The 24,295-nt window shown below is 50.7% G+C and overlaps 1 protein-coding gene and 1 pseudogene across 1 annotated transcript in view; one reads left to right on the forward strand and one right to left on the reverse strand.

Annotated features, from left to right (window-relative positions):
- The window catches only part of Slx9 (SLX9 ribosome biogenesis factor), a 30,701-nt gene extending 16,057 nt beyond the window's left edge, over positions 1-14,644 (reverse strand). Inside the window, exons 1-3 of the mRNA XM_038344008.1 lie at positions 14,430-14,644; positions 12,210-12,318; positions 747-815 (exon numbers count right to left, since the gene is read on the reverse strand). Coding sequence (XP_038199936.1) covers positions 747-815; positions 12,210-12,318; positions 14,430-14,567 — 316 coding nt within the window. The 5' untranslated portion in view covers positions 14,568-14,644. The remainder of the gene's footprint in view (positions 1-746; positions 816-12,209; positions 12,319-14,429) is intronic.
- LOC119822607 lies at positions 10,961-11,543 on the forward strand (annotated as a pseudogene).
- Positions 14,645-24,295: the final 9,651 nt, after the last annotated feature.

Here is a 24,295-nt window from a genome sequence, read left to right on the forward strand (position 1 = left end):
AGCATTCTATACAATTTTCAAGTAAACACAAGAAAACACTTAGGAAAAGTCACACATAATCAACATTATGGAAAACAAAACTACCTAGTACAGGAAGGGAGCGAGGGAGAGCTGCTCCATCTGCTGCAGATGCCTGCCGGAGACTGAGACCAAACCCAACCCCAGACATGCCAGGCGAGCTGCCATACTCCTGCAGACCTTCAGCTGCATGACAAAGGCACGGAGACCAGGAGTTCAAAGTCAGGTTTGTCTACCCAGGGAGTTAAGCCAGCCAGGGCAGTAGGACACCATCCTCAGCCAGACCTGGAGGGACCCACAGGCAGGCCTGACCTCTATGGGGTTTTTGGCTCCATAGATGTACGTGTCGCCTCTGTAGTTAAAGCTTTCATCGTGGCGTCCCAAACAGACCTTGTATCCAAAGGGACAGAGAACAACTTTCAAGATGGTATTCTACAGAAGAGGAAGCAAGGAGGTTGCAGGAGGCTCACACCGTGGGTCTATATTCACTCTGGAGACAAACTACCTCATGCTGTCCTGTTGCCGACTCCCTGTGCGTGGCCGTGTGAAGCCAGTGACTTAGTGCTGCCTCTAAGGCTTCCTAGTGAGCTCCTCCTGGATCCATCAGGGGCTGTGAGGACAAGGACACAACCAGCATCCATGGGGCAGAAGTCCAGCCATGTGGCACGGGTATCTGAATGAGGACGAGTCAAGTTTGGCTAATTCACAAGATGACGATATGAACTTACTCTGTAGCCACCGCTCATGGCGAAGCCTCAGTTTTTCCTTCTTGGGCAAAATGGTCTTTGGCTCTGTACCTGAGGAGAGAGAGCATATGAGTAATTAGTGAGGTCAGACAGAGTCTTTCAGCCCAGGTCCCTTCATCCCTGCAGAGGTTAAGACCAAGAACAAGCAGGCTGTGACCATGCCCTGGTGATAAACAGTCCTCATCCTCAGCCTCAAGGCTCCACGTAGCAGGAGACCCCTATGTTGGAATAAGGCTGTAAGGCTCTCCAAGCTCGGCTGGGCCCCCAGTCTATTTTGGGTAATGTGAGGTTGCCTTGCTGTCAACCAGGTCCTAGGCCTGACATACCTCCACCTTGCTTGCCAGCATTAGGACAGAAAACCTGAGAACAAAGTCCCCCGGAGACCTCCCATCACCAAACACCAGCGTGCAAGCCTCTCGTCTCTGGCTCTCCACCCTCTCTTTACTGGTGGTAGCTTCGCCTGCCTGGCTTTATCCTCTCCTCTTTGTGCTCCTGGCCTCAGATAACCCGCTATGGTGTGCTGGCACATCCCTACTGTAAGAGCTAGACTGTGTTCCAAGTCCATGTGCTGCAGTGCTAACTAACTCTTGGTTCTTTAGAATGGAATGGCAGGCAGCCAGGCATGGAAGTTCATGCCTATTATAATCCTAGCACTCAGGAGGCTGAGGGAGGAGAACTGCCATAAATTTGAGGCCAGCTTGGGCTACAATGTAAATCTCACCTACAAAACAAGACCTTGTCTCAAAACATTTTTTCAGAAGGAAAAGCAGTATGACTATCTTTGGAGACAGCCAGCGAGTGATGGGTAGTTCTGAATGTCAACTGGACATATTGGGAAAGCGGTCTCGCCTAGATCATGTTGCCCTGTAAGGAAAATTTCCTTAATTGGATTGAGGTGGGAAGGTGCACCTGAATACGGGTGGCACTGCTGCATGGGCTAAGCTGCAGACTGAAGGAAAGGAAAGCAGAGGGCAAGCTCAGCACTAGCATGCTCGCATCGCTTCATCCCTCGCTGCTCTCGACTGTGGGTGTAATGCGACCAGCAGCATCGAGTTCCTGAATAAGCTGTTTCAGCCAATGGCATAGCAGAGTTAAGCCAGGCAGGGAAATCTGGAGGGGGGGGGAGGGGGAGGGAGGGGAGGGAGGAGGGAGGGAGGGGAGAGGGAGAGGGAGAGAGAGGAGGCAGAGTCAAGGAGACAGACACCATGTAGCTGCAGAAGGAGAAAGACACCGGAAACTTACCAGTAGGCCACAGCCTCGTGGTGATACACAGATTAATAGAAATGGGTTAATTTAAGATGCAAGATATGAGCTAGCTAGGAATACACCTAAACTATTGGCCAAGCAGTGTTGTAATTAATATAGTTTTTGTGTGATTATTTGGGTCTGGGAGGCCGGGAACCCAAAGAACAGTCTCCACTTACACATACATGCAGGCAAAATACTAACACAAATAAAATGAAAACAAACAAAATCATTTTTTTACAAGCACAGGGTTCATATACAAAGGCAGTTTAAATAGAACGAGGTCCCCTTCACAAATGAGGTCACGGCCCTGATCTTACTGACTGGTATTCTTATGACGACCATGAGACAGGTGCACTCAAAGGGAAGACGCCATCTGCCAACCAAGGCTTCCCTGTCACAACTGGGTCTCGCAGTTCTAGCCTCCAAAACCACTGAGACAATACACATTTAAGCCACTGGGTCTGTGGTACTGCCAGACAAGACCATCTTCTCAAAAATGATGAAGAGCAACCAGCCAGGCAGAGGACTTGCATAAGTCCCCAGTCCCTGCTAGGCACCACTGCAGGCAGAGGGCCTCTCTGTGGCTGAATGTTCATTTGCCTGGGGACATTTAAGAACACCACCAGGAACCAGATGACATGGCCCCATTTTTCAAAGGGGAAAACCAAGGGTCACCATTGCATGCTCTGTGGTAACATCAGTTAGAGCCGTCCAATTAACCAGAAGATGGCTGACTGTAGAACAGAGACAATCAGGCTGTGTGAGCAGAAAGCACCAAGAACAATGAGAACACTGCGAGCAGGGCTTCCTCTTCTCTGAGAATGATCACAGTCCACTCTTAGGACAGCTGGAGCCAGCTAGGGTCACTACCCAGCCAGTGCAGCACCTCCTGCCTATAGTGAATAAGGAGGACTAAGCATGGAAAGCAAAACAAACAGACAAAAAACTGGCTACTGGGCTTCCAGAGCCCCACATCCTCAGGCAGCTGGGTGGCATGGCCTCTCAATGAGATGTGTAAGTCTATGAAATAAACCTGGAACCCCACTTGATGGAAAAACACCAGGACTGGAGGGTGAAGGGGGTCGGTTCACTGGTATCTCCGCTGCTAGTCTACTCCAGAACAACACAAGGATGGTCCGTGCCCTCTGCCTTAACTGACTTCCCCAGAGACGACACATGCTCCTAAGACCATGTGTAGGAAACACGGTCTCCTGACATCTTGTGCATGTGGATGTTCCCGAATAGTACAACAGAGAAGCTGCCATGTTTAAGGATAAACAAGAGACAAGTCCTGTTGTGAGAAACTGGAGACCCTGTTAAGCTGCCTCAGCTTCCATGAAGGGACCAGGCACAGAGCCCCAGCAGCTGGTGACTCAGGTCCTACGCACAGTTACAGGCAAAGTGTTGGAGTCCTGTGCCCCTGTTTCGAGCCTGGAGCTGACCTGCCCTCAGGTCTCCACCCCTAATTACTCATTTCCCACTAGAAGAAAGGGCTGGGGCTGCACAGCTTGATCTGAGATGGGGGCTATGGGGAGGGGGTAAGAGGGCCCAGGGCTCAGTAGCTGCTCCTCCTGTTGGTCTAATAAAGGAGCATCCAATGCACTCTACTGAACTTCAGTGTGCCATACCTAGGCAGGTGTCATATGACTGGATGCAATGTCAAACCACAAGGGGGGTGACAACAGGCCTAAATGTGGGGCGTCAAGCTGGGGTAGGACTTGGGGGTTATCTAGGGTGCAGGGAAACTTGTAAGAAAAATGAGCCTAGCACAGTAGGGAGGGGGGCAATATGGCCAATAGTAAGACATCCCAGGAGGCAGGAAGTAATTCAACTTTCTGTAATTCTGCAATTACTCTAAAGTAAAAATAACACCCAAGGTCAGCAGAGACCGGCCCGAGCATTAACAGGCCTAGCACCACCCAGAACGCAGGATGCGGGAGCAGGCTACCAAGAATGCTAGCTAGAATGTGACCCTCTTAGCCCTCCATGGCTCCGGAGAAACAGAACCGAACAGGCTGTTCTCGCAGATGCAAAGCATTTGGAATGCTGAGGTCATGCAGAAGCTGAAGCCCTGACAGAGCCCTCGGGGTCCCGCCGCCCTTGGCACTGATGCTCGCCCTCGCTTCACTGGACTCTGCACAGGCTGACGGTTACTCCCTGTGGGCAGAAAGACGGGCCCAGAACAGGCAGCAACCAGACACATATGAGCAGCCTCCATGATGAGCTGGCCTGTGCTGCTTAGAAGGGAACAGAGAGAGCTTCCCGGGAGCCGCTGTGAGAGGAACAGCAGCTCAGCCCTAGCTGTGGCCGGGACAGCAGGGCTTTGGAGTGTGGCTGCTCTAGGCTTCTCCCTGACGACCGCCTGTCACAGCACCGGCTACGGCCCTCACACTCTGAGGGAAGGAGACAGGGCCCAGAAGCACTTCTGAGGAGTGACAAAGTGACAGCAGTGATGGCCATACAGGGGCAGGACATCTCGGCTCCAGCTTCCTTACCAGAGAACCGGAACTCGGAACAGGTGCCAGGCTAGGCCCAAATGCAGAACCATGACTCCCTCTACAGCTTACCCTCAAGGATAAGCAAAATGTTTAAAATAAAGTTTGCAACACAGTTGAGAGCTAAACCAATCACCACTGACCGGGCTGAAAGCAAGAGGACCGGACAGACAGAAAGGAGCAGAGCAGCAACAACGTCGGCCAGTATCAGTATCTTCCTAGCATAGAGATGCCACCTCCTGGTCCTCCCCACAGCACCCAGGGAGAGGGGCAGTTTTTCACTGCTGTGACAGAACAGCTGAGACAAGCAGCACTGGTCTGAGTTCAAGGTCAGTGTGGACTGAGATGGGACTGTTTAAAAAGGAGGTGACTGGATGGCTCAGGAGGTGACAGTGCTCGCCGCCGTGCAAGCCTGCAATCTGAATTCAAACCCTGGGTCCTACAGCAGACAGCAAGAGTCAACTCCTGCAAGCTGTCATATGACCTCCAAACATACAAGGTGGCTCATGTACTTGCACATATGTGCATATACATGCACACACTGTACACACATCAGCATCACAACAATAATAAATTTTAAAAAGGAGGAAGGGCTTCATGTGGGGCTATCTGGATCATCTAGATAAGGTTAACTGAGGCAGGAAGAACTAAATACAGGTTGTACCAGTAGTTCCATGGGCTGGAGTCCCAGACTGCAGAAAAGGAGAATGTGAGTTGAACATTTACCATCCTCTACTTCCTGACTGTGGAGAGAGGCAGTGGCTCAAGAAGGCATCTGGGTAGCAATGGGCCACGAAAACCCTACGGAGTCACTGGGGCTGTCAAGGCCCTAAAGAGATGGCATCTCTGTGTGGAGTGTGGGAAATACACTGGACAAGGGTGTCCAAAGGGAGGCAGCCGGATCAAAGGCAGAGCCCAATAACAGGACAGGAGCTGCTAACCATAGAGCGACAAAGTTTTATCTCAACACCTCCAGCTGCCCTCCAGCCTTGCTGTTGGTGGGAGATGGGAGTGAGGAGCAGAAAGCCTCACAGAGCACTGCCAGTCAAGCTTCACAAATAGCAGAAAGATGCCGAGGACCCAAAATAGCCCCAGCTACTTGGTCCATGGTACCATGGTCCACGGCCTAGAAACAGCACCCCATATGCTCAGACAACATCCACTCTTGCCTGTCCTCCCCAGGCAAACAAGTATCTAAAACACAATACCCCAAATGGGATAGCACCCCCAAAGAGCCAAGCAGCCTCCAGTATCCCGTACCCTGGCATAAGACTGGCGGTAGGCACAGGGTTCCCCTCCCTAGAGGGTTTTGAAGCAACTGGGGACAATCTACAGGGACAGAAGAGCTCCTGAGTCTTCTGGTCCCAAACAAGAGCCATCAGGACATCTCATTAGCGACTGGGAAGAAATGATGTCATCAGGTGGGACGGCCTGGGACAAAGCAGAGTGATGGCACTCTGGGATCCCACAGGCTAAAGGACTAGGGAAAGCAAATGGGCATGTGGCTCCAGACAGACCACGGAGAAGGTGGCAGGTCCCCTGTGAACACAGGGGGAGTTAACATGACATTACATACAGAACCCACACAGGACCAGGTTCAGAGGGTCACCTCAAGGTAGGACCAGGTGTCTCTGCTGATGTTTCTTGGTTATGAGTCACTTTTCATAGAACCCCAGGTGGAGGTTGTGCCCTGATGGTCACAGGGCGGCAACAGTCCCCAAGGGCTGGCTCCATGCTTAGAGAGCCAGGCCTCTAACAGGAGAGGTCTCAAGACCAAGTATGCCAGGACCCCAAGAGCTCTACACAACAGATCCTGTTCCCTGGGGCCTAGAGATGCAGACCCCTCAACAGTCCTGGGCTTCAACACCACCACAGGTGGTAGTTCCTACCAGGCAGAGGTGGCACTCAACATGGTCCACCACAGAGCACAGGAAGCACCCAGTCAGCAAAGCTGTCCAGTGAGCCCACACCCACCTTCTAGTACACGTTCTCTCATAGTATCCTTAAGTGGGTTATAAGGCCTCAAATCCAACAGGTACCTTTAGACTGATGAAAGTGTCCCCTGTCATGCTACTGGGAACATGTTCCAGTCACTGTCACAGGTTGCTTTGTTACCAACTTAGGCCAGCTTCTATGCTCAGGCTCTGAAAAGATAATCTGATAGATCATGGCACCATATAAACCAGCCGGGCGGTGGTGGCGCACGCCTTTAAATCCCAGCACTCAGGAGGCAGAGGCGGATCTCTGTGAGTTCGAGGCCAGCCTGGTCTACAAGAGCTAGTTCCAAGACAGACTCCAAAGCTACAGAGAAACCCTGTCTCGAAAAAACAAAAACAAAAACAAAAAAGTAAAAATAAATAAATAAGCTAAAGCTGCAGGAAGGAAGTGGCAATGGGTAGGCCAGAGCTAGCCCTAGCTGGCTCCCTGCTGGCGCACATGAACACTTCCACGGCACACTCCACAACTAAGTAATGGAGGACCCAAGAAATGTCACTGGAAGGGACCCACAGCAACAGTCATTGGGCCGTGTCTGCCAACCCTGATTTGGTATCTCAACAAGATCTGTTCACCACTATGTCAGCCTAGCACCCCACAGAGAGTACTTTCAGGAGCGAGTGCCTCCCCTCCTGCTCTTGCAACGGCACTCACAGGACACCGCAGTCAACTCACGCTGTGACTGGCTTCTCAGCTCCTCCCTACAGTTCACTGGGCTGTGCTTCTGCTAAGTAGAAGCTGAGTAGGAACAAGTGAAGCGTGTGCCCTATGAGTCCTGTCCTAGCCCTGACTTAACAGCCATCTAGTAAACAAATTCCTGAAGAAACTCTCATCCGCCTCAGGTTCTGTATGCACCAGGAACTGCCTTCCAGTAGGTCCCCTAGGCCAGGACCTAAGAAGGAAATGAAGCTTTGCTGCCCTCTGCTGACCAGAATGTGAGTACACAAAGGACTAACATTCAGAAGGGGGACCCCGCAAAGTCACATTCACTCATCCTGCTCAGCCTGGGGAGGCTGGGGGTCTAAAAAGATGCAGCCACCTGAGCTCTGGAGCCTGTCACAATGCCTGAGAAGGACCACGAGTGGGCACTCCGGGTTCCCCACAACCCAACTCTGCAGCCACCTCACCCCGTCTAGAGCTCCTAACAACCTGTTCCCCACAACTCCGGGGGCCTTTGCGCCCAGCAGCTCGCTGACCAAGGGTCACTGACAGTGCTGCTCACACACTTTTCACAGCCTTCATTCCAGGCGCCCCTGCCCCACCCTGGCTCTTCTCTGCCCCATCCTGCCTACCTCTCAGAGACGGAATCCAGAACGCAGAAGGTAGTCTGGAAATGGACTGAGCTTACTTTCTGCAACAGTGAGAGGGGACAGGGAACTGGAAATCAAATTCAAAAATGTCCTTGTGGACTGTCTCCTCCGGATAGCTCGATATCAAGTTAGTGACATGCCCCAGTCAGTAAAGGCAGACAGCAGACAGCGCATCACGACCATGCAGTAGGCGGTGTCATGCCCAGGCTCACTGCACAGCTCAAGCTGACTACAGAGCAGGTAACACACCAAGTGAGGATGAGGTGGGAGGAAGGATGCTCACTGGCGTCTGCCAGCCAAAAGAGCAGGCAGGGGAGCCATAACCACTTAACATGGGGTTTCTGGATCCCACAGAAGACCCCTTAGCCCACAGGACAAAGCTGGGTTTATTGGCTGGGGCTGGGGGAGATCTCTGGATCAGCCTCACCCCTCCTCCCTGGGCAGGAGGTGAAGACACACAGATCAGGAGCCCCACAGCATATCTGCCGAGTCCAGCACCTCCCGGAGGCAGAGACCTAGCCTGTCACAGAAAAGCAAGCTCAGGGAGCAGGAGAGGAAGTGGCTGCTAAGACACCAACAGAAAGATGAGAGGTGACAGCAGCACAGCAAAGCACTCAGAGACAAAGGTGCCCCTCCTCCTGGGCTCCAAGCCCATGTGCTGTAGGACAGCCTGTGAGCGCACATGGGGGCATGGTAGTTGTCTATCCTCCTTGGGGCCCTACCAGCTGTAGCCACCTCAGCTCCTGGACCTGAAGTGTGGAATTATTTCTGGCCCAGTTCTGGGCAAGGACGAGGCATGGGAAGGAGGTGCTGCAATGGCACAGATAGAAAAGCACCCACAGGCATGGCTTGTACCTCTGAAACTAGCGGGTCACGAGCAGACTGTGGGGAGCAGACAAACTCCTGAGTGAAAGTGTACTGTTGACATAGGCACAGCCTCGGACCTATGGAAACGGCAAAGCCTTGCTCTGGTCCAGGCACAGTGTTTGCCATGGATCAATGTGCAAACATACCAACTACAGCTTCCTCCTCCCAGATGACTGCAACCGGAGACTGCTCCCCTACGCAGACCCCTTTTGCTGGCGAGTTTCATGCTTGACACAAGCTAAAGTCACCAGACAGGAAGTCTCAACTGAGAAATATGCCTCCATAAGATCAGGCTATAGGCAAGCCTGTAAGGCATTTTCTTAACTAGTAATTGATGGGGGAGGGTCCAGCCCACTGTGGGTGGTACCATCCCTGGGATCGTGGTCCTGGGTTCTATGAGAAAGCAAGCTGAGGAAGCCAAGAGGAACAACCAGTAAGCAGCTCCCCTCTACGGCCTCTGCATCAGCTCCTGCCTTGTGTGAGTTTCTGCCTTGTGTGAGTTCCTCCCTGGTTTCCCTCCAAGACTGAGATATGTAAGCCAAATATGCCCTTTCCTCCCCAAGCTGTTTTGGACATGGTGTTCCATCAAAGCAATAGGAACCTAAGACATTCCTGAGTTCCCAGACTGCCTGGGTGCCCTCCACCAGAGCAAGCACAGTCCGCCAGAGGCCACCCCACTCCAGCTTTCCCATGTGCGTGTCTGTCCTTTCTTCATTCCCTTGTTGCCCGCCACATTTTCAGGATCAAGCCATGCAGGACACAGCAAGAGACTGAGTCAGGACTCAGCTCCCTCCTTGACCCAGGCCACTCTGACACAGTCAGGGCCCTCCAGCTGCCTGGCCCAGAGAATAAGGCAGTCAGGAACAGAAGTGTTCAGCACTGAGAACAGGAAAGGTACCAGCAGCCAGGAGACGCCTGTGGAAAGGGGTCTGAGATGCAGACCTGGGACTCTGGGAGACCAGGCTCTGCATGCCTCAGCCAGGTAGGAATAAGATAAAGGACTGGGGATTTTCCTCCCTACGCACACGGCTGTTCTACAGGTATGACTGTGTCCAATGAGTGGCTGATCTTTTGTGCTACTGGGCAGAGACAGAGCCAAGTCTACCCTACTCCATCGAGACTCTGTGAGGTCTAACAGTCACCTACATCCAGCCTAAGGTTAACTGAGGACAGGTGTGTAACAACTGGACACGGACACAGCCAGTCAGAGGGGCCCCCAACAAGGTGGGGGTGGTCAGAACACAGATGACACGCACACCAGGGAAACTGCAAAGGAAAGGCCCTGGCGGTGTCTCAGAGACCACCCTTGGTCCCCAGGGATGAGTTCTGCATTCAAGATCACCTTCTCCTGGGACATCCTGAGTCCCAAACACATGCACTGAGACGTGCAAGAATCATGGGCATGGAGAACCAAGGCTACTCTCTGGCCAGAGCTATACATGACTCAGGCTGAGGGGCCTCCTACAGCCCCAAAACCCATCTCTGCCTCATGCTAAAACTCTAGACCCTAAGACCCTATGAAAGGAGAAGATATGGGAAATACACACAGCTAAGGCCAAAGGTCACTCTAGGAAGTGAGAGCTCAAATGTGATCCATTCCTTACTTAAGGTCATATGCACATATATGGGTATTCTTTTTCTTTTCTTTTTTTTCTTTCTTTTTGAGACAAGGTTTCTCTGTGTATCCCTGACTGTCCAGAAACTCACTCTGTAGACCAGGCTGGCTCAAACTCACAGAGATCCACCCACCTCTGTCTACTGAGTGCTGGAATTAAAGGCGTGCACCACCACCTAGTGGGTATACAGATTTTTAAAACATCATTATCTGAAGTATTCAATTAGATATAGTTTCTAAATTCTAATTAACTGTTAAGTAGTGGGGGCAGTGAGAGAGTGACTGGTGGTTCCAGGACTATCCAAACAACAGGACTTGACAGAGATGCTAACAGGAACAGGACAAGACAGAGCTGAAGGAGGTGCTGCCATTGCAAAGCCTGGTGGCTAAACAAGTTCTGCAGGGTCCAGATGGCAGGAAGGGGGCCCATGGCTCAGCTGAAGCCTAAGAACAACTCCCTGTCCCTAAGAAGGCCATACCGACTTTGTGGGAGTTGTCTAGCTGGGTCACCTTGCTGGGCCTGCCTCAGGAAGGAGCAAGGAACCAGCGTTTGCCGAATGTCTGGACCTTTCTGGATACAGTAAACTCGGTCTCTATAAGGTGGGTCTGTCACCATTTTTATATGCCAGGACTGACAGTTAAGACTGCCAAGTGTCTCCTCTACCTATGAGTGACCTACAGTCACTTGTAAAGAAGGTTCACTACTCTCTTGACCCAGAAAACCCTGCAAAATCATGCAAATCAAGAGGTTAAATCTTCATGTCCACTTTAATAACCTCTGTGAAACGGCCCAAGCCATCAAAGATCTGCATATCTGAAAACTACCAAATACATGAGAGATGTCACCTATAAGAAGCAGCGTGTGGCGCTCAGGCAGTATGATGGCGGAGTCGGTAGGTGCGCCCAGACCAAACAGTGGGACTGGACACAGGCTGGGCAGCCAAAACAGAGCACTGAGTTTTTGCTGCACATGCTTAAGAATGCAGAGAGCAGCGCTGGACTGAAGGGTTGAGATGTAGGTTCTCTGGTCATTGAACACACCCAGTGGAGGAGAGCACCTGAGATGTGCCAACGACTTACAGAGTTCATGACCGGATAAAACCGTACATGAGTTCCCCCCTGCCACACTGAGATGATCCTCATTGAAAAAGCTCAAATTGTCCCAAAGCCAGAAGAGGGGGGTGCACAAAGAAGGAAAGGAAAAAGGCTACCCCAGAAGAAACTGAAGAAACAAAAACTTAAGGGATAGGAATAAATTCAGCATGAAATAAACAGATAAAAGTTTTAAAAAAAGAAAAAAGAATGCCAATGGTAAAGCCAGACATGATATCACACACTTTTAATCCCAGCACTCAGGAGGCAGAGGCAGGCGGCTCTCTGAGTTCAAGACCAGCCTGGTGTACAGAGTGAGTTCCAGGACAGCCAGGTCTGGACAGAGGCAATCACAAAGCCAGCCTGTTTTCTGCCTCCTTGTCATTATATAAGCATAGCATCAGTTCTGTAGGTAAGTTCACCTATTGCAAGAGTACTTAGGGATGCATGCTGAAGAATTTATGAGTGAATTGCCAAGCAGTCTGGTACCTGCTTCAAAAGTACTCGGTGGGAGTACCAAGGGTGGGCATTTGCCACATGGAACTTCTCAACACTTCTTTCTACTTAGTATATTTGAAATTCTTTCCTGTAAAAGAAACATCACTTTTTGTTTTATTTTGAGACAGGGTCTTTCTACACAGCCCTATGTTTCCTGGAACTCGATACATAGACCGAGTTGGCCTCAAATGCAGAGAGATCTGTCTGCCTCTGCTTCTCAAGTGCTGGGATTAAGGTATTTGACACCACATCTGGCCTAACATCATTTTAAAAGCACAGGCAAGAGTCAGGCTGCCCTCTCACCTCTCCAAAGGTAGTGACTCACCTTTCTTTAGGGACACCACACTTTTCTGGTCCAGCTCCAGCCTCTGCACCAAGGTACTAGGGTCTATCTGTGTCCTGGCAAAGATGTCATTGTGAACCAATGTCCACTCCTGCAGTCCCAACAAGAGAAGAAAGAGGACAACACCAAGTTGGCCTTTAGTATCAGAGTCAAACAACGAGAAGATTCCAAGGCAAAAATCCTCTACTTATCAGCCAGAGAGGCCCTAGGAGAGTAGCTGTGTCCTTGTTCCCAGATCAGGCCTGTGCCCAGACTGCTCCTTCCTTCCTCCATCAGACTTGGAAATGATAAGTTACTTTATTTTCATGAATTGAAAGATCAAATATTCTTAAGAGGGCAACATCCTCTAAATATTAACTAAAACTATCAAATGTCTAAATCAAGAAAGAAGGCTCAGCGGGTAAAGACCCTGGCCATCAAATTTTACCCCTGGAACCCACATGAAGGAGAGAACTGAGTCTTATGAGCTGTCCTCTGTCCTCCACACACATGCCTGGGCACACGTCTCCACATGCAGACACAGTAATATAAAAAAAATTATAAAACAAAAAACTTCACACTGGATGTCTTGTGTGTGAAAAATGACTCACTGATGCTAAAATCCATAAGGGAATGCAAGAGACCCAGTTGGGGACCCAGAGAGAAGGGTCTGAGGATCTGTATTTCCAGAGCTAAAGCTGACTCAGAACCACTCTAAGTCAGACTGTGTGATACTGGCATAAGGATCAATGGAACAAAACTGAGAGCTGAAGCCAAGACTCTATAACCAGATTTTGGCAAATACCAGCAACTCCACTAAGTAGCTGGGCACCCTCCAGGATTTACTTAACTCTTAAATCTTATCTTGCTGTGCATGGTGGCGTGTGTCTTTAACTTCAGCATTTGGGAGGCAGAGGCAGGCTAACCTCTTCTGAGTTTAAGACCTGTCTGGGCTACATAGTGAGTTCAAGGACAGCCAAAACTACATCAAGATCCTGCCTCAATAGAAAAAAAAAATGGATGAAAAATGAGAAATGAGGAATGGATGGCTCAGTGATTAAGAGCACTTGCTGTTCTTGTAGGGGACCTGCCATGGTGGCATACAACCATCCCTAACTCTAGTTTCAGGGGATTCATCCACACAAGCCCTCTTTAGCTTCTAACAGCGCCAGATACACATAGTAAATGCATACATGCACACGAAACATACACATAAAAGATTTTTAAAAACTCATCCATCACAATCACAAATGAAATTGTGTCGGCTTTACAGGTGTGTGACACATGGCACACAGTAAATACTTGACAAGCATGCTTCAGAATTACTGATGGGAAGCCACTGGCCCCATGGTCCAACAATGGCCCCTCTGCTGCTCCTACGCAAACCAGAAAATATTGCCAAGGCAGCTGAAGGAGGAGCACCAGGCAAAGATTATGTGGATGTATCCTGCAACGGATGTCGAACTCTGACAATAGCGGGCTGCATTAAAGAAACCAACACAAGAGAGCACAATCTCCATTTACACAGACTGTCCACAACAAAGGCCAAAAGTAAATTCCTGCTTGCAAATATGGGTGGATGAGGGCATAGACGACTGTAAAGAGAACAGCGCTTCTTTTCAAGTCACCTAACTTCGGGAACCTCCTCTCCTTTACTGAAAGCGCGGTGCATTTTAAAGAGCTAGCTAGCGTTCTGTGCATTTCCAAAATGTGGAGGGGGACTCTCCTCCAGCAATGGAGTGTTTCGGGAGTTCCACACTTCAACCAAGAGGGCACACGATGAAGAGACAAGGGCTAAAGGTGGGACAGGGTCAGGACCCTAACTGGAGCGGCCAGAACCCACACAATGGGAGACGGCAACTCGGCCGTGTTGAACTCCGGTCCTGCAAGGCACCTGCTCTGCAAAAACTCCAGCCACGCAGGACTCTTGCTCTGCGGAGACTCCAGCCATGCAGGACCCCTGCTGTGCCGAGACCCCAGCCATGTAGGACCCCTGCTCTGCGGAGACCCCAGCCATGCAGGACCCCTGCTCTGCGGAGACCCCAGCCAAGCAGGACCCCTGCTCTGTGGAAACCCCAGCCATGCAGGACCCTTGCTCTGGGGAAACCCTAGCCATACTGAGCCCCTTCTCTGCGGAGACCCCAGCCATGCAGAACCATTGGTCTAACGGAGATCCCGCTCAGCGGAGACCTGACCCGGGCCGACCCACGCCCCGCACCTCACCTTTGCCCCAGCTCCGCCCGCCGAGACTTGTGGAAGGGCCGGCTCCAGGGCGCGCGGCACAGGGCCGGGCGGAGCCTCCCCGTCAGGCCTCACGGCCGCCCGGTGCACACGTGCCCGCAGCGCCCTCACTTTCCCCATCTTCACCGGATGATTCCACGGGGCAGAGACGCCGCCGCACTAGCACAAGCGCCTCTCGGAAGTGCTCCCTGCGAGGCGGAAATAGAAGATCTGACTTCCGCCGATCCCCGGAAGTACCGCCCGTCTTCTGTGCGCGGTTGCGGTGCTTACGGCCGAGTGCTGCCGCTAGCGTGTTAACTGTGCGCCAACGTTAACGTGTGTGGCTGCTGTAGGACCGTTGGTCTTGCAAAAAGCCAGGGAAATAAAAAGGACAGAGGCCTCGGGTGCATATGACGAGAAACGGCATGTTTCTGTGGGGCTAGCCTGGGGCAGAGTAAGGAAACAGGTTCACGCCGGGGCCTTGGTCATTATTACTTGGCTAGTATTACTCGTGCGTGTTTCTGTTTGGGCACATTGCGTTTCTTCCTCAAAACGGTCCTGGGAGTTGGGCTTTACTCGACCACTTAAATGAGGACCAGGCAGCGAAAGACTTGGCGGCCTCCGTCCTCCTTCCTGCACAGTCGGCTCCGTACCCAACAACCCCTGTGCACTCCACATGCATTGCTTAGGGAAAGCAGGGCAGGAGAGAGAGCTGAGTCCCACTGTTCACCCAGGTGACACCTGTAACAAGACCGGCTATGGTTGGGGCCACAAAAGAAAGCTGACCCAGGCGCAGCCCCCCTCGTCCTTTCTACTACGGTAGAGGGCGTCCTGGGCTGTCCCTCGGGCACCAGGTGCCACCATGGAGGTTGAACTGCTTAGGGGCACTCTTGTCCCAAACAGTGCTCTAGCCTGCTAGGGGGCGTCCGTTAATTCTTTAGACTCCTGTACTCCTTGTCCTGTCGCTTGAGGGCACTCGTGTCCCGCTGGCCTGGTTCCTGCCAACCTGGGTTTCCTAGTAGAAAGCACTATTGTCTCTGTAGCCCAGCCCTCCAGGCCCGGTACTTCATCAAACTCCCGGTTCACCCTACTGTCTTTACTCTGGAGGCTGGGTGTGGGTGTGCCAAAGCGCCTGACCTTGGGCACACAGCTGCCTAGCCAGCAGCAATTAGCGAAGTAACCTGGGTCCAGATCAGCTCCCCTGCCTTTATCCAAGTCATGGAGATAAAGTCTTGCCTGGCTTGTCTCATGGAGGAGGAATCCTTTGAGCCTCCCAGGGAGGTGGCCAGCCTCCTTTTTTGCTGGGGGGGGGGGGGTTGCCTCAGGTGAGTTTGCCAAGGCCTGAGCTTCCCAAGCCTCAGTTTCCCTGCTTCTACAATGAGGGGGTGGGATAGGCTAGGGTGCTTGTGAACTGAGAGTAAAGCAAGAGGAAGTGCCTACTGGCAGCTTGTAGCTGGACCTCATGGTTTCCCAGGGCTGGGCAGAAAAGAACCCGGTGACCCAACAGGGTGTTTGCCATGTGAAGGGCAAGTACCCAAGCCCAGTGCTGGCACAGGAACGCCCAGCACTTCCGAGGCCCAGGACCTTCTGGTGGCTGAACTAGTAGTGCAGAGTCCTAAACCTGGCTCTGACCTTACTTGCAAGGCAATAGAGCAACAAAGTGATCCCCGCTCCTTTATACCTCCCTGGAGAGGGAGGCCTTGCTGACCACCAAGGACTAAGCCCTTCCACCCACCTTGGTCAACCTACAAAGGACTCAGCCACTTCCTAGCAGTCCCTGAAGAGGAGACCTGAGAAAGATGTCCTTGGGTGCCCTCTTGCTGTGCTGTGACTTCCCACTGTTGTACTGATGCCACCGAGTCTGTGCACCCAGACTAATTAGTCAGGAGCCTGGTGCCATGGCCATAGAGAGGACTTCTGGGTAGGTGTTACTTCTGCCCTGGTGCCCTTTGACTTCTGGCTCTGTTGATAGCTGGGGTGTCTTCAGTGCTCCTGTAGCCAGGTTATCTCCGTAGCTGAGATATTTCTGCAGCCTGGGGTCCTCCGCTCACACTGGGCTCCTGAGACCAAGGCGGCCCCACACGTCTACACTCCAGGGGAGCAGGGTCTGGCAGTGGTCCAGGGTGTGTGTCCCCCCTGCCCGTCCTGTGGGAAACCCTGCGGTGGCACCCAGGGTGGTTCTGAGGAAGTGAGCCGGGAGACCCATGTCACAATTTAAAGTGCTGAAGACACAGGAGACCTGAGAGTCCCCTGGCATAGAGCCCTGATGCCCTTACCCTCGGGGGTTGGTTATAGGACTGAGCCCATCCTTTCAACACTCTCTCCCCATTGAGTCAGACCACTGAGTAGGTAGAGCTGGTTTTAGTGGAGTTGACTTATAATAATCTCCTTACTTACTATAAAATTAATACAGTTATCATAAATAAATTGAAAAGTAAAGAAGAGTCAGCTAAAAAAAAAGTTGACACTTCTTGGATCCTATAACCCAGAACTACAGTGTAAAAACCATTCAAGCAGCCCCAGCTGGCTCCTCCAGGGTCTGGGTGTCCATTCAGAGTCGATTACCGTCACCACTGCTGCTGTCTTTAGATCTTGACAAGTCAACACTGCCATTGTCCTTATTCTGTCTCTGAGCCCTAAGCTGGCCCAGCCAGAGAGACCACTACTACCAGTCTGTTTACTTGTTTTGCTTTTTTGAGACAGCCTCTCTAAGTAGCCCTGGAACATACTTTATAGGCCAGGCTGGCCTTGACCTCACAGACCCCCCTGTCTCTGCCTCCAGAGTGCTGATATTAAACCACACCACACCCAGCTCACCTACTGTTCCTTATACCCTGTTTCGGGGGAGCCTGTTGATCAGTTCCTCTCAGAGCTAACCATCTGCCTGCCTAACGCTACCCAGAGGGATGGAGGGGAATACTTGAAAGTGGAGGTGGTGTTTGGATTGGACCTTTCAGTGCCGAAAGGTGTGGGTGAGCAGGGGATGGGCTCAGGGACAATCCAGTGTGTTCAAAGGCGTGAGAGGTGACTATGTTTGACAGAAGCCAGAGTGGCGTGTAGTGTGTGTGGGGGGGTCTATATTCTGTAGGCCTCCCTGGTGTCCAGAGCAGGGATAGTATGAGAAACAGTCTCTCTATGGTGTTCATTGCTCCAGCTCTCAAGCTGCCCCTTCTTTGGGGGCAGTGAGCGGAGATGCTTCCCTGATCGAGGCCCCCAGACTTCAGGTCTTCCTCCATATCGCCCTCAGCTTACCCCCTTGCCCTCTTCTCTTGGAGAAGCTAAGATCTCACCGTTCTACATCCCCGGAGATTAGGGTTGAATCGTTTCATTCCTTCCGTTACACTCAAGGAGACTCACACAGATTCAGAAAAATTAGGAAGAATTGTCTGTATAAGTTCAAATGTAACCTAATGAACTATTCAAGGGCTAGGGAGGTCATGGACTAGAAGAGAACCTACTAGACCAACATAATTCCTTCCTACATCCTAAAACTTTTCCTTATACCCACAAGTGAGTGTAACTCTCACCCTTCATCAGGGATTCTTATTCTTTACATACATATATATGTATGTGTCTATATATGCATGTATAGCCAGGCGGTGGTGGTGCACACCTTTAATCCCAGCACGTGGGAGGCAGAGGCAGGCAAATCTCTGTGAGTTCAAGGTCAACCTGGTCTACAGAGCAAGTTCCAGGACAGCTAGGGCTATTACTATTATTAGAGAAACCCTGTCTTGAAAAAAACAAAACAAAACAGAAAAAAAACCAAAATATATATGCATGTGTATACACACACACACACACACACACACACACACATAAAGCAATAATTTAAAAAGGTTATTAATTTGAGAGGGAAAATGGGGTGACTTGGCAGTGATTGGAGTAAGAAAAATGATGTGATTATATTTTAACTTAAAATATATTACACAAAATAATAATTATTGTGGGCTGGAGAGATGGCTCAGTGGCTAAGAGCAGTGGCTGTTCTTCCAGAGATCCTGAGTTCAATTCCCAGCACCCACATGACAGCTCACAACTGTCTGTAATGCCAGTTCCAGAGTATCTGGCACACCCACACAGACATGTATGGAGGCAAAACACCAATGCACATAAAAAATAAAAATAGGGCTGGAGAGATGGCTCAGTGGTTAAGAGCATTGACTGCTCTTCCAGAGGTTCTGAGTTCAATTCCCAGCAACCACATGTGGCTCACAACCATCTATAATGAGATCAGGCATACATGCAGGCAGAATACTGTATACATAATAAATAAATTTAAAAAAATAAAAAATACGCCATTAAAAATAATTATTGTTTTTAAGTTCAGATGAAGACTTTCTACAAAAACCAAAGATAATTTTATCAGACTCCACAATCACTGATCACTAGGACTGAATTTCATCCATACACACAGAGTGAGGGATGGTACCTGGGACCTCACACATCCCCTAAACACTCTCTACCCACTGAGCTGCACCCACTCCCCCGTTTTGATTGCTTACAGCCTCGCCTGTTCTGAGCTTCTGCTCTGTGAGCCAGGCCTTTTGCAGGACCCTGTCACGTGTCCCCAGCTGTCCTCAAATGCTGGCACGTAAGGGGAACTGAGGCTCAGAGAAGGAAAGTCATGGAGAATCTTGAAGGTCTGACCACAGCTTGTAGGCCATACTGTGTCCTGATGCTACCTCAGCCAGTGTTACCCACCCCCCAGAAGAGCAGGAAAAGGACCCAGAGAAACGTGAGTGCAGAAATCAGGGTGAGAACACATTTGCTTGGAAGAATGCAGCCCGGGCCTTCTGCTGACGTTCTCCTGGGGATGTCAGTAGTTTTGTTCCAACATCTGTGGAAACCACACACTGAGCAGGAAATGGTAGCTTGGTAAGATCTGGAAAGAGAAGTGACACAGGGCAAACAGAGGTCTCGCCAAGGTGGGGCCTGGGTTGGGGCTAGGTGCCTCCCGTCTGACCTATGAACCTCTGCCTGTGCCATAGCATGGCCTTCGGAGTGCAGGGGATTGCACTAGTGGGAAGATAGTTTTGCCTTCACGTTTTGGTAATGAAAATATCTGTCCCTCCCTGTTTCCTCTACCCCACATAGTCCTATAGTGGTTTTTTTGGTTGTTATTTGTTGTTGTTGTTTGTTTTTGTTTGTTTGTTTTTTGTTTTTGTTTTGAGAAAGGGTTTCTCTTTGTAGCCCTGGATGTCCTGGGACTCACTTTGTAGACCAAGCTGGCCTAGAACTCACATATCTCTGCCTGCCTCTGCTTCCAGAGTGCTGGGATTAAGGCATGTGCTACCACGCCTGGCTTTAATGAATTCTTAGCCCTTTTATTGTTCTGATCACACAAATGTTGTTCGGTGTTGAGCTAAATTAATTATAGTTTTGTGTATGACTTTCTGGTTTTCCTCTAGAGTTAATACTTGCTTAACTTTTTTTTTTCCTTGCTCAACCTCTTCTGACTCAGAGCCACATTTCCCCCACTCCCAGGAAGGTCTGTAAAATGATTCTCAAAATAATGTCCACATAGTCCAGCCTGAAGATCAGTCTGTCTAAGGAGGGATAGGAAGCGAATTGGGTCAACAGTCCTAGGAGGGCCAAAGTCCTGCCCCTCTTAAATACTGTGACATCTTTTGGTGACTAACGGAAGCAAGAATTTGACTTCTTCAGCTCCTTCCCACAAAGAGAAAGACAAAGGAGAGACTGCATTGGGGGAAGTGATTGGGTGAGGAGCCATTGTGGTCAGGACTGGGAGGGCAAGGGAACAACCCTGCTTCTCTCCTTCTTCCTGTGCCCATACCTGGCTACCCTGCTCTGAGAGGGCTTGGGATCCCTTGTGCCTGCTTGTGTGGTTCCAAAGGACCAAGCAAGAGCGAGCCCAGGGCACTGCATGTTGCCCACAGGTTTCCTGTGTTTCTCTCAAAGCTCTGGCCTGCCGCCTCCTCTCACCTCCTCTGCCAGCTCCGCCTCCCACCCCTGATTCACCGCAGAGGTGCCCAGGGCTCAATCTATGCTGCAAAAGGAAGTCTCTTAGAGGAAGGAGTCAAAAAGGAAGAGGCAAAGATGGGGGCAGGGCATCAAAAGACCGGAGTTGGGCCAGAGGGAAACTTGAACAGGTCAGCTGGGAGGCACTGGGAGGCCCAGCGAGGCCCAGGGAGGCCCAGGGCTGGGGACGGTCTATGAGCGGCTTCTGAGCATACTCCCAGGGTGTATTAAAAAGACAATGTTCACCCTGCCTCAGTTCTTCCTCCCTTCTCTCTCTGCTGACCCTTGCTGGTGCCTACGGGCAGCTCCCAGCCCTCACTGACCAATCAGATTGGCCCTCCAGCATCCCTTCTGTATCAAGTGTGGACCACTCCCCAGAATCCTACTTTCCCCAAGAGCCACCAGCTTCATCTTGATAACTGATGGAAGTGGAGCTGGGGAGCATCTGGCAGTGCTTGGACAGCCAAAGGGAAGAATGGCACATAACGTGCTCCCTGTCTCCTGAGTCCTCACATCCTCTTCTTTCTGTCTTGTTTGTTTGGAAACACTCTTTCTATCCCTGGCTGTTCTGGAACTCACTCTGTAGACCAGGCTGACCTCAAACTCAGAGAAAGCCAGCTGCCTCTGCCTCCTGAGTGCTGAGATTAAAGGAATACAGGCTTGAAAAAAAAAATAGGAGCCGGGCAGTGGTGGCGCACGCCTTTAATCCCAGCACTCGGGAGGCAGAGGCAGGCGGATCTCTGTGAGTTCGAGGCCAGCCTGGTCTACAAGAGCTAGTTCCAGGACAGGCTCTAAAAAAGCTGCAGAGAAACCCTGTCTCAAAAAACCAAAAAAGAAAAAAAAAATAGGAATCTGATATAGGTGAGAATAGTCTTGAACTTCTGACCTTCCTGTCTTCATCTTCCAAGTCCAATATAGGTGAGAATAGTCTTGAACTTCTGACCTTCCTGTCTTCATCTTCCAAGTACTGGGATTACAGACATGTAGCATCACTCCTGGCGTAATGCTGGGGTTGAACCTAAGGTTCCGTGAATGCTAAGCAAGCACTCTGCCCACTGATCTGTAGCCCATCTTTCTTCCTGGCTTCCTTCTAACTCTTGCCCGCCAGGCCTGGATTGTCCTCTAGGTTCCCTGTGCCGTGTCCTGCTACTGACCTGCTTGTCTCTTAGCACAGCTCAGTGTTCTCTAGGGCCCATTGCTTGACCTCTGTACCAGGGAGAACCCTCACCCACCTCTGATGAGCTTAGTCTCCTTCAGGTGTGGTTGAAAAGGACGTGGATGGAACTTGTGGGTCTACAAAAGGGGAAGCCGGCGCCCAGAATCTAACTCCTGCCCTGCCCACCCCTCCAGCCTCAGGACCTGGCTCCTTCTTGGAGTAGTTCAGGAATGGCAAAGAAACGGTGCTGCATCTCAGCATCTTTGCAGGATGGAAGAATGGTCTTGCTCTCTGGGACCTCATCGCCCTCCCAATTTGGACCAAATACAACCAAAAGTCCAGCGGCTCGCCCACTAACTGCTTGAGCCCAGTGCCCAGCCGGGCATCTCTGGCCTCTGTTTTCTCATTGTGAAGTGAGAGGCTGGTAGCTTCCTGGTCCTCCCACAACTATGCTTTCCTCTAGGCATGGGCACGTCTGGTGCTGTAGATGAATTGCTTCCTGTACTTGCCAGACTTTCACAGAGAAAAGTGTGAATGGGTTTTGGTTTCCAGCTTTGAGGGCAGGCTGCGTGTCAAAGACACAGGTAGGTTTTGTGCAGAGTCAGAGGAAGCAAGCGAAGGCGCATGCATGCACGCGCATGCGCACACAAGCACACATGCGTGACAAAACAACCGAGCCTATCTCCCCTGTTGTGTCAACAGAATCTCCTCTGGCCCTACCTGTGCTCCTTCCACAGTCTTCCCAGCAGTCCTGCCTAGCCACCCATACTAGGTTCTCAAGGTCAAGCTGTGCTCTCTTCTCCACCAGCTGCTGCCGGTCCCCAGCTTTGCCTCAACGGGCTGCTTCCCCGACTCTGTGACTCTGTCTCCACTACAGGCTTGCCCATTCTTTAAACCCTCATTATCTGTCAGGAGCTTGGGTCATTTCAGTGCCTTCACATTCGCCAGCCATTCTTGCCCTCAACTGTGCAGTTCAGAATGCCAGTCTCATTTCCCCTTGATTCGCAAGTGAACCCTTACTGCCCTTTTCTTCTTAGTCTGCCCACATCAGCACATTTAGGGCTGGCTTCACATTGGAAGTAATGAGTCAGGCTATGTTTTGAAGTCCCACCTGCCCACATCTGCATTGAAGTTGATGCTACAAGCCCTTGGCACACTGTGTTGGCCTGAGCTCTGTGGCTTAGAATTCTATTTTCCACTGGTCTCTCCCATTTCCTATTTTTCTTTCCCCTTTCACTCTTTCCAGTGTGAATGTTTATATTGCAACATTTTTGTTAATGAATTTTGTTCTTGACAGTTTTTGTATAGATGTGACAGTTAACGTTTCTTGTGAGGATGAATATCCTTGGAGACAGACTTGGGGGTGTATGGATTCCATTTGTTGCTGTGCTAAACACCATGACCAAGGCAACTTGTAGAATGAAAAGACAGCTGGGCTTATGGGTCTAGAGAGAGAGAGACCTTGGTGTTGGTGAAGCCTGGCAGGCTGGGGGATGGACTGGGAAGCTGAGAGGTGACATCTCAGCTGTAAACACAGAGCAGAGAGAGTGAACTGGAAACAGGGCAGGGCTAAACCCCCTCCAACTCTATCCAGTAATGCACTTTCTCCTCTAGCAGGGTTCCACCTCCAGCACCTCCCAAAACAGTGCCACCAGCCAGGGACCTACTGTTCGCATAAGTGGGTCTGCGGGTGGCAGGGGGGGACAATTGCACTCAAATCACGGCAGCGTGTCTGTGAGTGGCTTTTCAGACTCAGCTGAGGATGGAAGACCCAGCCTGGACATAAGAGGCACCAGCCCATGAGCTGGAGTCCTGGACCTAATGGAAAGGTGAAAGCGAGCTGAGCACCAGCGTTCATCTCTGCCTCCTGACTATGGGTGCCATGCAACCAGCTGCTCACACTCCTGCTGCCACCACCGTGCCTTCCTGGCTGTGACAGATCATGTCCCTTCTTAAACTGTGAACCAAAACAAACCCTTCCTCCTTAGGTAGCTTTCTGTCAGGCATTTTATCAGAACGCGGTAAGAGTCAATGGCTGCTTTAGGGTGACAATCCACACACTGAGCATTTTGCTGTCTACTTAACAGGGATATTTTGTCACTTCAAATGAGATACAGAGACACCCTTCTCCCCCAGGGTGCTGAGAACCAGCCCAGTTCTGTAATAGTCACCCTCTCCCCACCCACGCACACCCACCCCGGCCTGTGCTGACCACTCTTCTACCCTTTACTTCCTTTTTTGTTTTGTTTGTTTGAGACGGTCTCATGCTGTAGCCCATGCTAGCCTGAAGTTCACTATGTAGCCGAGGCTGGCAATCCTCCTGCCTTAGCCTCTCAACTAATAGGACTATAGGCTTAAGTTCCCAAGCCCAGATTTGCTCTCTACTTCGAGAACAACTTTTAAGCCTTCCTGTAAATTGAGGAAAAAAAGAGGTGCCCTGTGTGTGTGTGTGTGTGTCTGTTGTCTGATTTATTTCACTTAACATAATGACCTCTATCCTCATCAATGTTCCTATAAATGGTAGGATCCTCTTCTACGTGCCATATATTTTTTACCCATTCATCCACCAATTGATTTCAAGTTTGATTCTGCTTTATGGTTCTAGCGGAGAGTGCAGAGGTCCCTCAGCACACTAATTTCCTATCATTAAGATATCTACCCAGGGAATATCAGTTCAGATGATAGTTCTATTCGTGGCTTTTTGAGGAAGTTCAATCTGGTTCTCCATACT

This window comes from Arvicola amphibius, chromosome 9, assembly GCF_903992535.2.
Source record: "Arvicola amphibius chromosome 9, mArvAmp1.2, whole genome shotgun sequence".
Taxonomy (NCBI): Eukaryota; Metazoa; Chordata; class Mammalia; order Rodentia; family Cricetidae; genus Arvicola; species Arvicola amphibius.